General features: G+C 38.9%; 1 protein-coding gene across 4 annotated transcripts in view; it reads left to right on the forward strand.

Moving 5' to 3' along the window:
* The window catches only part of CDK14 (cyclin dependent kinase 14), a 592901-nt gene that overhangs the window by 194655 nt on the left and 384057 nt on the right, over positions 1 to 14189 (forward strand). For all 4 annotated transcript variants that reach the window (XM_047694487.1, XM_047694483.1, XM_047694484.1 and 1 more), the window contains one exon: positions 174 to 253. In XM_047694487.1, the coding sequence (XP_047550443.1) occupies positions 174 to 253 (80 nt within the window). The remainder of the gene's footprint in view (positions 1 to 173; positions 254 to 14189) is intronic.

A 14189-nucleotide genomic window follows, 5' to 3' on the forward strand; every position in this document is an offset into this window, starting at 1 on the left:
GATGATATAAAATTCCCAACCTTACTGAAATTAATCTTGTTGTGGCAGTATAATTGAGTCACTGACATTTTCAGTGCAAAAATGCATAAAATACAAATTGTAAGGAAATTAGCGCCATAATAGGAACATATTTTCACGGATTCACTTCTCATCTTTTCTTTTGTTTCTGCCAGAGTGAATGGGAAGTTGGTAGCCCTGAAGGTGATCAGGCTGCAAGAAGAAGAAGGTACACCTTTTACAGCTATCAGGGAAGGTAGGCATTTTCTCATTATCTTTGCTTTTGTGTTTGCTTGATGTCTGTAGCTGTTTAAATATTATTCACCTCTGCATATGCAGAGTTTGTACATTATATGGTTATATCTCATTGGAAAGTGTAAATGGAAATTTAAAAATCAGTATCTCTTGCAATCATATCAAGTCATGTTAAAATAAAATAAGACAATCCTGCTGTATACTCAGGTGTGTGGGGGGGAAACCTTCTGTGTATTGATGGTGAGACTAAAGCTGACTGAGGAATTTTATATTCCTGGTTTTGTTTGTAGGGTTTCTAAGGTACACATTAATTAAACATTACTTTATATTCATGACTAAAGAAAAGTCCTTATAAATAGTGGCCTCATCCTATCCTATTAGTCATTTGTATTTCTTCTTTCTTGATTTCTTTGCTCCTGTCCTTTAACATTTTTTTCTATTGGTTATTCTTACTGATTTAGAGATACTCTTTATATATTAGCATCATTTATCTTACAATATTTTCTTTCATTCTGTCATTTTTCTAAAAATTTCTTTTACAACATAGTTTGTTACATATGTTTTTAATTTTTATATAATAAAGTTGTTTTATATTTTGCTTTATTTCTGCATAGTTTCTCTACTCCCAAGAGAATAAAATATCTTTTTATTAGTGGGAAATTTTCAGTTCAGTTTTAGAACTTTTATTTATTTATTTTATTTTTTAAATTTTATTTATTTATTTGAAAGACAGAGATCATGAGTAGGCTGAGAGGCAGGCAGAGGGAGAGGAAAGGAAGCAGGCTCCCTGTTGAGCAGAGAGCCCGATGCAGGGCTCGATCCCAGGACCCTGGGATCATGACCTGAGCCGAAGGCAGAGGCTTTAACCCACTGAGCCACCCAGGCGCCTCAGTTGTAGAACTTTTATTAATAGCTTTCCCTCCACTACATTTTTAAATTTATTTTATTTATTTATTTGACATAGAGAAAGAGATCACAAGTAGGCAGAGAGGCAGGCAGAGGGAGAGGAAGGGAAGCTTCCCACTGAGCAGAGAGCCCGATGCGGGGGCTTGATCGCAGTACCCTGAGATCATGACCTGAGCTGAAGGCAGAGGCTTAACCCACTGAGCCACCGAGGCGCCCTCTTCCACTACTTCTTTTTTTTTTTTTTTTAAGATTTTTTATTTCTTTATGTAACAGAGAGAGAGATCACAAGTAGGCAGAGAGGCAGGCAGAGAGAGAGGGGGAAGCAGGCTCCCTGCTGTCCAGAGACCCTGATGTGGGGCTCAATTCCAGGACCCTGATATCATGACCTGAGCTGAAGGCAGAGGCTTAACCCACTGAGCCCTTCCACTACATTTTTATTTTTTATTTTATTTATTTATTTATTTATTTTTTTAATTTTATAAACATATATTTTTATCCCCAGGGGTACAGGTCTGCGAATCGCCAGGTTTACACACTTCACAGCACTCACCATAGCACATACCCTCCCCAATATCCATAACCCCACCCCCCCTCTCCCAGCCGCCCTCCCCCCATCAACCCTCAGTTTGTTTTGTGAGATTAAGAGTCACTTATGGTTTCTCTCCCTCCCAATCCCATCTTGTTTCATTTATTCTTCTCCTACCCCCTCAACCCCCCATGTTGCATCTCCTCTCCCTCATATCAGGGAGATCATATGATAGTTGTCTTTCTCCGATTGACTTATTTCGCTAAGCATGATACCCTCTAGTTCCATCCACGTCATCGCAAATGGCAAGATTTCATTTCTTTTGATGGCTGCATAGTATTCCATTGTGTATATATACCACATCTTCTTTATCCATTCGTCTGTTGATGGACATCTAGGTTCTTTCCATAGTTTGGCTATTGTAGACATTGCTGCTATAAACATTCGGGTGCACGTGCCCCTTCGGATCACTACGTTTGTATCTTTAGGGTAAATACCCAGCAGTGCAATTGCAGGGTCATAGGGTAGTTCTATTTTCAACATTTTGAGGAACCTCCATGCTGTTTTCCAGAGTGGTTGCACCAGCTTGCATTCCCACCAACAGTGTAGGAGGGTTCCCCTTTCTCCGCATCCTCACCAGCATCTGTCATTTCCTGACTTGTTAATTTTAGCCATTCTGACTGGTGTGAGGTGATATCTCATTGTGGTTTTGATTTGTATTTCCCTGATGCCGAGTGATATGGAGCACTTTTTCATGTGTCTGTTGGCCATCTGGATGTCTTCTTTGCAGAAATGTCTGTTCATGTCCTCTGCCCATTTCTTGATTGGATTATTTGTTCTTTGGGTGTTGAGTTTGCTAAGTTCTTTATAGATTTTGGACACTAGCCCTTTATCTGATATGTCATTTGCAAATATCTTCTCCCATTCTGTCAGTTGTCTTTTGGTTTTGTTCACTGTTTCCTTTGCTGTGCAAAAGCTTTTGATCTTGATAAAATCCCAATAGTTCATTTTTGCCCTTGCTTCCCTTGCCTTTGGTGATGTTCCTAGGAAGATGTTGCTGTGGCTGACGTCGAAGAGGTTGCTGCCTGTGTTCTCCTCAAGGATTTTGATGGATTCCTTTCTCACATTGAGATCCTTCATCCATTTTGAGTCTATTTTTGTGTGTGGTGTAAGGAAATGATCCAATTTCATTTTTCTGCATGTGGCTGTCCAATTTTCCCAACACCATTTATTGAAGAGGCTGTCTTTTTTCCATTGGACATTCTTTCCTGCTTTGTCGAAGATGAGTTGACCATAGAGTTGAGGGTCTATTTCTGGGCTCTCTATTCTGTTCCATTGATCTATGTGTCTGTTTTTGTGCCAATACCTTCCACTACATTTTTAAGAAACTTTTAATGCTGATGTAGTTAACATAGTGTTATGTTAGTTTCAGGTGTACAATATAGTGATTCAACACTTCTATACTTACTCAGTGCTCATCATGATAAATGTACTCTTAATCCCCTTTACCTATTTCACCTGTCCCCCTACCCACGTCCCTCCCCTCTATTTGTTCTCTGTAGGTAAGAGTCTGTTTTTTGGCTTGTTCTGCTTTTTGCTTGTTTTTTGTTTTTTCCTTAAATTCCAGATACGGATGAAATCATATGGTATTTGTCTTTCTCTGACTGACTTATTTCACTTAGCATTATACTCCCTTCACTACATTTTAAAAAGTACAAATTATCTTGACATAAGGCTTCAGTTTACTTTTTGCATTGAGGGAACTATAGCTGGTTCACAGCAAAATAACTGTGAGTGATTTACTGCAAGAATATCATTAAGGTATTGGGGAATTAAATGTAGTCTGTCACTGGTCTGATTTGTTTCTCACAACTATCATTATAATTTACATTTGTTTCTGAGAGGCTTCCTTTCTGTTTTCACTTTCTCACCTCTCATTCTGCTGTTCATACCACTTTCGTTCGTTTTCCTTCATTCCTACTTAGCTGAAAATGTTCTTGTAAAGGCATCTTTACAAATATTGTTATACAAAGAGGGTGCTCAGTCTGATGGGATTGGAAACCACTGGCTGAGATGGAGCAGTGGTTCCCATTGAGCTCTGGAGGGAGGCAAGGTGAAGCGCTCTTGAATTTGATTTTGGTAGACCCTGAGTGCTGGGGAGTAGGAAAGTGGCAAAGAGATGCTGGGCCAACAGAGAAGCAAGAGGACATGAGACTGGGCAGCAGGCACGCTCCCTAATGTGTGGGGTATACACCACAGTTTCCCAGCCTGCCCTTGCTGTTCGTGCCAGCCTTGGTTCAAGGTTCATATAAAGTTTATAATGGTATTAGAGGATCCGGTGGTGACAGTTGGACTCATCAGTGGAAAGTTCAAGGGCACAAACAAGTAGGGTCAAACTGAAGCTGTTGTCGATCTGTTCATACTGCCTGGGTATGAGGCAAAGCTGTTGGTCACAAGGTAAGCCTAGAGAGAAGCTTGGGAATGGGCCCTGAGAGGCAGTTTTGTCATAGAATGCAGGCCTCTGTGGCTGGGACTTTGTTCCCCGGGTTTGGGAGCCTCTGAAGCCTTTTGAGCTGAGTGTATTAGGAAGATAAATCTGATATCAGGGTATGATACAGATTAGATGAGGAGGAATCTGGAGCTGATAAATCAGTCATTCAAAATTGTGCAGATTTGAAATTAGGACTTGGATTTATTGGAAAGCAGTGACAAAAAATGATTTGTAGGGAAAGAAATGCTAGAGCATGGTGGATTACTGGTTATAGATTATTTGAGAGGGAAACATAAGTGGTTTTGAGTTTGAATGAGTAAAAAAATGGTGCCAGAAAGAGAAATAATTTGTGTTGCTTTTAACACTTTGTGGTTCACAAGGGCAGTTATCTACTGTAATCTTCACATGAGACTTTCAAAGGGCTTTTGTATAGAGGTTATACTATTTATAGAATCTGTGTTAGGAGTATGGAACTGAGGCTTAGAGAGGTTAGATGACTTGTCCAAGGTATCGGATCTTGTACCCAGACTTTCTTAGGTTCCAAAATGGTGTCATGCTAATGCTGTGGAGTAGTGAATATGGGTTTTGGACTTTCTGAGTTTGTGATGCATCTATATGAAAATGTCTTCTTGGCGATGAGGGAGTGGCGCTCACTAGAGTTCAGCATAAACAGTATATATTTAGCGTGGTCCTTAGCAAGCTAAATATGTGTAAGACTTTTGTGGGAGAGGACTTTGAGCAAAAACAGGGAGTTAAATTGGAAGGGAATGTAGTGAGATGGAAAGCCCCATGGATATTAGAGTCTGGAGATCTGGGTTTGATCCTGGCTCTGTTTTCCATCACCTAGCAGACAACATGAGGCAAGTCACCTATATTACTATGCTAGGGCCCCTGAAAGAAAGTACCACAGGCTGAATGGCTTAAATAACAGAAATTTATCATGTCAGAGTTCTGGAGTCCTGTCGGGGTCCTGCTTCAGAGGGCCATGAAGGAAGGATCAGTTTTAAGCATTTCTCCTTGGCTTGTGGATGGCCATCTTCTCCCTGTGTGTTCCCATCATCTTCCCTCTGTACCTGCGTCCACTTTCCTTGTCTTGTAAGGACACCAGTCATATTGGAGTAGAGCCCATTCTAATGATCTCAGTTTAACCTAATTACCTCTGAAACCCCCCTGTCTTTAAGTACAATTACATGCTGACGTCCTGGGGTTAGGACTTCAACATGTGAATTTTGGGGGATGCGCTTCAGCCTATAACACCACCTCATGGCTCTGGGCCTCCATAACCCTGGTTGTGGAACCCAGGAGCTGGTTTGTTCCATCTCTCAGGAACCATCTCCCTCCACGTTACGGTTTTGATTTCCCATGGGGTCTTCAAACTCAGAGATTTGACTACCCTGGAGATCAGGGAATGCTGCAAGAATTGTTGAGGACTGGAGGAACAGATTCCAAAATGACATTGTATTTTACGTTCAATAAAGTATTTTGAGGTTTCCTAATAAAATCTGACTTCTCAGTGATTTTTAAATGGAGATAAATGACCTGATAGTAAGAAGAGGAATTAAACTTTGGGTCAGTTTTGGTAATTTACTCCTCTCTTGCCTTCTCATTCCTGCCTCTCAGTCTTATTTTTCTCATTTTTCTGCTCTGTATGTGTGGAAGCAAAAGCTAGCACCATTGCTTCCTTTTGCTATTAATAATAATTCATCTAAAATAACTCCTCTGTGTATCTGGTGCTAGAGTTTGAAATACTTAGGATTGGGTGGGTGATGTTTGGGATATGCTCATTTTTGCATTTTTACATCTTTACATTGATGAGGGTGTAGCATGGCTTGCTCAGTTGAAGTGAAGAACTTTAATTTGAGTTTGCCTCTTTTCTGCTATTTTGGTCAATTTCCTTATTCACAAAATGTCAACAGCAGGAAGATTTTAAGGAGGAAAGCAGAAAGTAGGTTTCAAGTGGCAGTTTGCCACTTAGAAGCTTACCTGGGAATTTAGATTTTAACAGCTGATTTTCACCTAAAGTAGAAATACTTGTCAGCAACTCTAATCTTACTTGGATTTATGTCCAGAGATAGCCTTTGAATTTTATCTCAGAGCTAGAGTGTTTAACTGGCTTAATTCAGGTTCAGGTGCTTTGAGACTCATTCTGTTTTTGAAGGCAGCTTAGAGAAATTAAGCAGCAGTGCTGTGGGCCAGCTTTCTATTTTTTATTCTCATATGATATCTTCATGGATTTTGATGGTAAGAGTAGAGTCAGGAGATACTGGGATGGTTTGAAAATGAGTAAAGTTTCTTAGGATAGCCATCTTTTTTTTTTTTTTTTTTAAAGATTTTATTTATTTGTTTGTTTGTTGGGGTTCCTTGGCTGCTCAGTCATTAAGTGTCTGCCTTCTGCTCAGGTCGTGATCTCAGGGTCCTGATATCCAGACCCATGTCAGGCTCCCTGCTCAGTGGGAAGCCTGCCTTCTCACTCCCCCTGGCTGCGTTCCCTCTCACCATCTCTCTCTCTGTCAAATAAATACATTTAAAAAGCATATATTTACTTGTTAAATAGAGAGAGTGAACACAAGTGGGGGGAGGAGCAAGGGAGAAGGACAAGCAGACTCTGCACTGAGTACCAAACCTGACACGGGGCTGGATCTCGCGACCCTGAGATTATGACCTGAACCAAAATCAAGAGTAGGACACTCAACTGACTGAGTCACCCAGGTGCCCCAGGCTATCCATCTGTATAAACAACTTCGAGATGTCTGTATTCTTGCTCTGTGATACTATATTGTAGGTGCTCAACAGTTGTTTTGGTTTTTGTTTTTTTGTTTTTGTTTTTGTTTTTACTAAGATTTGCCCAGTGAAAGAATAGAAGGGAACCAATTATCATCTTTTGTGAATTTTTGAATACCTAATAGTTTTCTTAGGCAAGAGTTATGTTAAGAGAAATCTAGATACTCCAATAGAGAACATTTTTTTTTTTAAGATTTTATTTATTTGTCAAGGAGAGAGAGAGAGCACAAGCAAGGGGAACTGCAGGTGGCGGGAGAAGCAGACTCCCTGCTGAGCAAGGAGCCCGATGTGAGACTCAGTCCCAAGAACCCAAGATCATGACCTGAGCCAAAGGCAGACCCTTAACTGACTGAACCACCCTTGCACCCCTCACCCTTCCACATGCAGATCTTTACTGAATCTCCCTATTATCAGTTCAGGGTATGTAGCTAGTTTAGAGGGACTAAAAAATATTGAAGTACATAGGGCATAAAATGATGAAGCTCTATAAAGAAGCCTTGGCAGTGGGGGGGGGGCAGGGAGAAGAGGAGATGAATGTGTTTGGGAAGGACTTAAGAGGGATATTTGGTAGGATATCCAAGCTACTCATGGAGCTTGATAGAAATGGGATATTCAGAATATTCCAAGATATTGACATTCATGAATAAATAGTGAAGCCAATAGTAAGAAAGGCACTATGGGGTAGGGGTGGTTATAGGAAGGGAAAGATAAGAAGTTCAGTCCTGATCATGTTACGTTTGAGATCTGGCCTTCATGTGGCAGTTGTTTATATGGTGGTGCAATTCAGATAACACATCAGTTGTACCTAAATTGGGGACCTTACCCCACATTTCCAAGTACATAATCTCTTAGTCGTTCTTTCAACATCGTGAGAAAGGTTGATATTATCTTCATTTTAGTAATTAAGAAACTGAGATCTAAAGAGATTTTTGTCCAAAGTCGTATAAGTAAATGGCAAATTTGGGTCTTCTACCCAGTATCCAGGCCAGTACCTGATGCCTGATGCCTGATGGTCACTCAGTACATGCTGAGTGAGTGAATGACAGAATGAACGAATAAACTCCAAATCCTTTAGTGTTATTCTACTATATTGCATCACTGTTGAGACAGAAACCTCTATGATCAAAATTGTATATGGATTCTTTTCAGGCTGCTAAGCAGAGAAGTACAGTTGGGAAAGCACCCTAGAGCAAATTGGAAAATGTTGAGTCTTGGTGAAGGCTGTGCCCCTAGCTACATGAGCATAAATGAGTCATCTAACATATTTAGTCTTTAATTTCTTCATCTTTGTAATGAAGGGGTTTGGACTGTATGATCTTACAGCTTTATGATTAAAATAATAGTACAGCATGAATCATTACCAATCATTACCTGGGTAAAGGATCCTTAATTGTATCATCAGTATGCTTCATACACACATGCTGTAATGTGATGGACATTTATTGTTTTTAAAATATTTCTTTTAAACCCTCTAATAATAATCCTTTATGTCTGTCACTGAAAAAATTAACATGAATTGCTTCAGAGCATTTGACATTTGACAGGCAAGTTTTTCTTTAAATGGAAGATAAAAATCTACGAGTCTAGACTTCGATTTTAAGTAAGCTTATGTTAATTGCCAAAATTGTTATTCCTTGTAAGAATGAATAATTTGATGGGTGTCTGCCAGTTGATATCAACAAAAAATTTGCAAGCTGTTATATCACGTGACTTAAAAAACTGAAAATCATATGTTTTCCTTTGCATGTCTTTAATTTTAAAGGATGGAGATTTTAATGAAGTAACTTATTTTTTGTCCCCTTTAAGTTTGTAAAAAATTTTATATTACATTTTCAATTTTATTTGGAAATAGAGATTTCCAATTATATTTGGAAATATAAATATTTTATTGGAAATGTAAATTGAGCTGTGATACATTTATGTTTTAAATGTTTTTAGGATTATACAGCTAGTTCTAATCTGAGGTGTTTATAATTGGCTAAAAATCTCTAAGGACGTTTTCCAGTATCTACTATGCTTACCTTTTAAAAATGCTACCTCATTTAATTCTCCCAATATTCCTGTGTTATGTGTAGGTATAAATATCTCTGTATTAGGTGGTAATGGAGGCCTGGAGATAACAAGTTGTCTTATATCACACAATTTACTAGTAAACAGTTAAGTTTGGATTTTAACTGGAGTCTTTGAACTAAAATGTTTGTTTCAAGGATGGTACTTTCTTCTCTTCAGAATTTCTAATCTAAAAAAGTTACAGGAGTCCATAATCTACATATAAATCACTTATCTTGATATTATTATCATTGCTGCTATAGGTTGCTGTATAAAAATTCAGTCCATTGGTGCATCTCTTACTTCTCAGTATTTGAAGTTGTATTGTTGATCTATGTGTGATCTATTGACAGAAATAGTCAAAGGATGACCAACTATGCACAGTAATTAATTCATGACCAGTGTCTTGACCACTGACAGAATTTTGTGTCATTTATCTTCAAGCTCTAGATTAAGGTAAATTCTTTAATGTAAGGGAATAGTCAAGGACAATAGTAAACAAAGAGACTCTAATATTCATTAAAAAATAGATATGTCATGTATATTGGAAAGGAAGTTGACAGTCTTAGAGGAGACAGAGAGAGGGGCAAAAATATATTTGAAAGAATAATTGCTAAAAACTTACTTTAATTGTTGAAAAATGGAATTAATCTATTAATTCAAGAAGATAAATGACCTCCATCTTAGGAGAAATGTAAAGAAACTAAAACTTGCACTTGTCATACTCTAAGTTTGTCTCTGAAAGACAGAGACAAAGAGAAAATCTTGAAGGCAATAGGTGTAAAGCAACTTGTTACATTTAGGGGGGTGGGGAAAGTATGTTTAAGATCTAACCTGTTATCTAAACCAGAGGAGGAGGCAAGAGGCAGTTGACATACTCAAATGCTTAAAAATACAACAAAACAAAACTGAACAACCTGTAAACCAAAAATTCCACAAGTAACAAAAAATATCCTTCAAAAATGAAAGTTAAGGGGCGCCTGGGTGGCTCAGTGGGTTAAGCTGCTGCCTTCGGCTCAGGTCATGATCCCAGGTCCTGGGTTCGAGCCCCACACCGGGCTTTCTGCTCAGCAGGGAGCCTGCTTCCTCCTCTCTCTCTGCCTGCCTCTCTGCTTACTTGTGATTTCTCTCTGTCAAATAAATAAATAAAATCTTTAAAAAAAAAATGAAAGTTAAAGACTTTCTTGGATCAGCCACAAATTAGGAGAAAATATTCTCAAATAATATATCTGATAAAAGATTTATGTCCAAAATATCTAAATTACATTAGAAAGTCCAGAAGTCAACAATTAGAAGACCTGCTCCAAATTTGTAAATGGGAAAACAATTTGAGTATATATTTTACCAAAGAGGACGTAGTAGTAGCTAATAAGCCCATGAAGTGATGCTCAAAGTTGTTAGTCATGAACTAAGTGAAAATTAACACCATAGTGAGATGTGACTGTATACCCAATACAATGACTATGATCAAAAAGACCAACAATACCAAGTGTTGACAAAGGATGTGGAATAACTGGAACCCTCGTACTTTGCTGGTGGGAATATCAAATGGGACAGCCACTTTGGAAAACATTTGAATAGTTGTTAAATGTTGAATATGAAATTAGCATATAACCCAGTATTTCCACTCTTAGGTATCATATCATTTCCCCAGGAGAAAGGAAAACATACTTCTGCTCAAAGACACGTACATGAATATTCATAACATTACCATGCTGAATAGGCAAAATCAGGAAACAATCTAACTGTCCCTCAACTGTTGAATTGATAAACAAAATGTTGCATATCCATACGATAAAAAGAAGCTAACTACTGATAACGTGCTTCAGCATGTTTGGACCTTGAAAACACTATGCTTAGTTATATAAGCCTGGTCATATATACCTAAAATTTCCGGAAGGAGCCAATCTATGAAGACTGAAGGCAGAGACCCATGGTTGCCTAGGGCTAGAGCTGGGAGCCGGGATTGGCTGTAAACTGTCACCCACTCTGGTGACATGAAATTGTTCCTGTGCTAGTTTGTTTTTATGATTTGACAAATTTGAGTTATAATGGCTGTAGAACTCTGTAGATTTATTCAGAGTCATTAAATTTTATACTTACAGTGGGTATATTTTATGGTTTATAAATTATACCTCAAATAAATTTTCTCCTAATTTTATTAAAATACATTTATAGGCTTAGCTAAAAATATACGCTTAGCTAAAAATGTGTTAACACTAGTGATCATTAAATCTTAATTAATAATAAGTTAATTATTACATTGCAAAACTTAGAAAGTCTCTTTATTTCAGTTTCTCTAAACTTATATTATTTTCAGTTTGTTGACTATACAAACTGACACCTCCTATTCTCAAAGATCTTACAATTTATTAGTGGAGAAAGATAAACATGTTGACAGTTGAATTTGTAGGACTACAATTACAGAAGTCTGTGGGGGGCAGAGTGAGTGGGAACCTGCTGGTAAGTCAGAGTCTTAAAACTAATGGGAGAAGTGGAGACACCTGAGCAGTGTTGGCGGGTCACATGTCACATCAGAACTTAGAAAAAAAAGCATCAATCCAGTTCCTTGTCAGAAGCTGTCTCCTAGTTCCAGTGTTGACTTCAGCAATAGTATAGTCCTCATTATTCCAGAAGGGCAGAGAAACAAGGAGCAGCAGCAGGGTGCTGAGTTGACCTGCCCTAACCACTTGGAAGAAGGAAAAGAGAAACCCTACGAGGTTGCAGTGAAGAACCTTTTGAAGCTGCCTGTCATTGCTGTCAGTTTTTGACAAACAACTTTAATCACAACATACTGTTTGTTCAGTGAGATAAAATAACCCAGGATGAGCAAAGTATCCCTGTGTAATTTATGGAAAGAAGATGCTGATTGAAAATGACAGCTGGCGGGTTGAACTTTCATGACTCCATAGTGAAGAAGAGGCCACAGAGGCTCTGTCTTGGAGGAAGGAATGTCCTTTGCCTTTTCTCAAGCCTGAGTTCTCCCAGCCTGTCTGCAACTCTGCTTTGACCATATTTTTTTTTAGAAAATTTTTTGTGTGGGGGGGAGAGCAGCGGGAGAGGAAGAGAAAAACTAAAGCAGTATCCGCGCTGAGCAGGACACAGGGCTCAGTCTCACAACCCTGAGATCAGGGCCTGAGCCAAAACCAAGAGTCTGGCGCTCAGCCGACTGCCCCACCAACCAAGTGGCTCACGCTTTGACCATCTTTCAAGACCTTGTTAAAGTGCTCTCTCTCAGACCTTTGCTGGCTTTTGCAGAAATAATCTCTTTTTGTGCTGCTTTGGCTTGCTTGTTTTGTTGTTGTTTTCGCTTATACCCTTACCTCTTAGCATTTATTTATAGCACTTACATTATACTTCATGTTATGGTCCTATCATAATGACATATGGTCATTATGTATAATTATTAATTATTATTATTAATTATTATCACAAAGTATAATGACATGGTCAGTTGTTTTTCATTGTAAACTATGTATATATGTATATAAACATATATACAATATAGTGAGTGTGTGTATATATATATATATATATACATACATACATATATATATGACCTTTAAATCCTGTGGGTTGTGATGTGAAGCAAGCAGTGGTTAGTCATATCCTAGATTGTTCCCGTTAGTCACCAAAATGGAACTAACCCAGACTCCAGTTAGCATTTTAATGAATTTAAGCAGTAATGAAAAGTGCCATAGTAGTTTTTGAATTAAAATGAAAAGAGAGCTCTGGCATGGTGATGGAAGAGATGGGATTTGGGCTGAGCTTAAAGACTGTGTAATTTGTTGAGGCTGCGATAACAAAATACCAGAGACTGGGTAGCTCATGGACAGCAGACATTTATTGCTCATAGTTCTGGAGGCTGGAAGTCCCATATCAAGGTGCTGGGGTGGTTAGGGTACCCTGGTCTCCAGCTTATCCTTTTATTCTCACATGGCAGAAGAGAGTTCTGTGGGGGTCTTTTCTTAAAAAGAACATTATGTAGCTTCCAAAGGCCCCACCTACTAATACAATCACCTTTGAGAGTAGGATTACAACATACGAATTTTGAAGGGAGAGCACAAACAATTAGAACATAGCAGGTAGGTAGGATTCGTATACAGAGAAATGAACAGAGAAAGGCCTGCCTGCCAGGGTAGCTGGCTCAGGTAGGAAATAGCACTTCTTCCCCCTCTCAGCCCCATCACCAGTCTGACTGGCTTAGAGGAGTTCAGATCTCTTGACAGTGGGGTGGGTGGGTTGGTTGCCCCTAAATGTTTTCTGATGAAAACTCTAGCCATTCTTTTGTTTGCTGTTATTCTACTAAAAAGGCAACCTGGGTGTATGTTCTCTGCAAAGTCTTAGTTTCTAGGACGTCTGTTTTTTAATTGTTTTTTGTTACTGTCACATGTGTTACAATAGTATGAGTTCTTTTGTTGATGCCGAGTCATTAATATCTGGGATAGCTGGTGAGCAAAAATCCTAGGGACCCAGGATCCGTAAGGGAATATCATGAAGTCTGGGAAAGTGGAGATAGAACAAGACACTGAAAAGGAAGAATGTGTCTAGTTGAGGAAATTAGTAAGGAGCCAAGAACAAATTGAGTGTCTTAAGCAAGGGTGAATTTGAGTTGGAGAGAACCATTTATAGAAACAGGAAGCAGGAGGTGGCAACTCCCTTAGGGTCACAGCTACTGAATAGATGGTGTTTACATATGCCGAGGTTGAGGTGATAGCCTTTTATCTGAGTAAAAATCTCTGGGTGGCTCAGTGGGTTAAAGCCTCTGCCTTTGGCTCAGGTCATGATCCCAGGGTCCTGGGATCTAGCCCCGCATCAGGCTCTCTGCTCAGCAGGGAGCCTGCTTCCTCCTCTCTCTCTGCCTGCCTCTCTGCCTACTTGTCATCGCTGTCTGTCAAGTAAATAAACAAAACAAAACAAAACAAAAATCCCTGAATAGTAGGATTGTAGAGCTGAGAAGAACAGAAGAACGTTGGTCATTATGTAATCTGTTTCCTTCATTTCACAAAACAGCAAACTGAGTCCCAAAGAGTTCAGTAGATTGTTGGAACTCCCAAGATCAGGAGAGTTGATCTGGTGTGAGATTCATGTGGATCATTACGGTGGAGAAAGGTGGAGAAAGGTGGTTAAAGATCTGGCAGTGAATTACATCTTTAAAATGCAGTTCGCACCACAGATTGTATC

The sequence above is a fragment of the Lutra lutra genome, chromosome 11, assembly GCF_902655055.1.
Source record: "Lutra lutra chromosome 11, mLutLut1.2, whole genome shotgun sequence".
Lineage (NCBI taxonomy): Eukaryota > Metazoa > Chordata > Mammalia > Carnivora > Mustelidae > Lutra > Lutra lutra.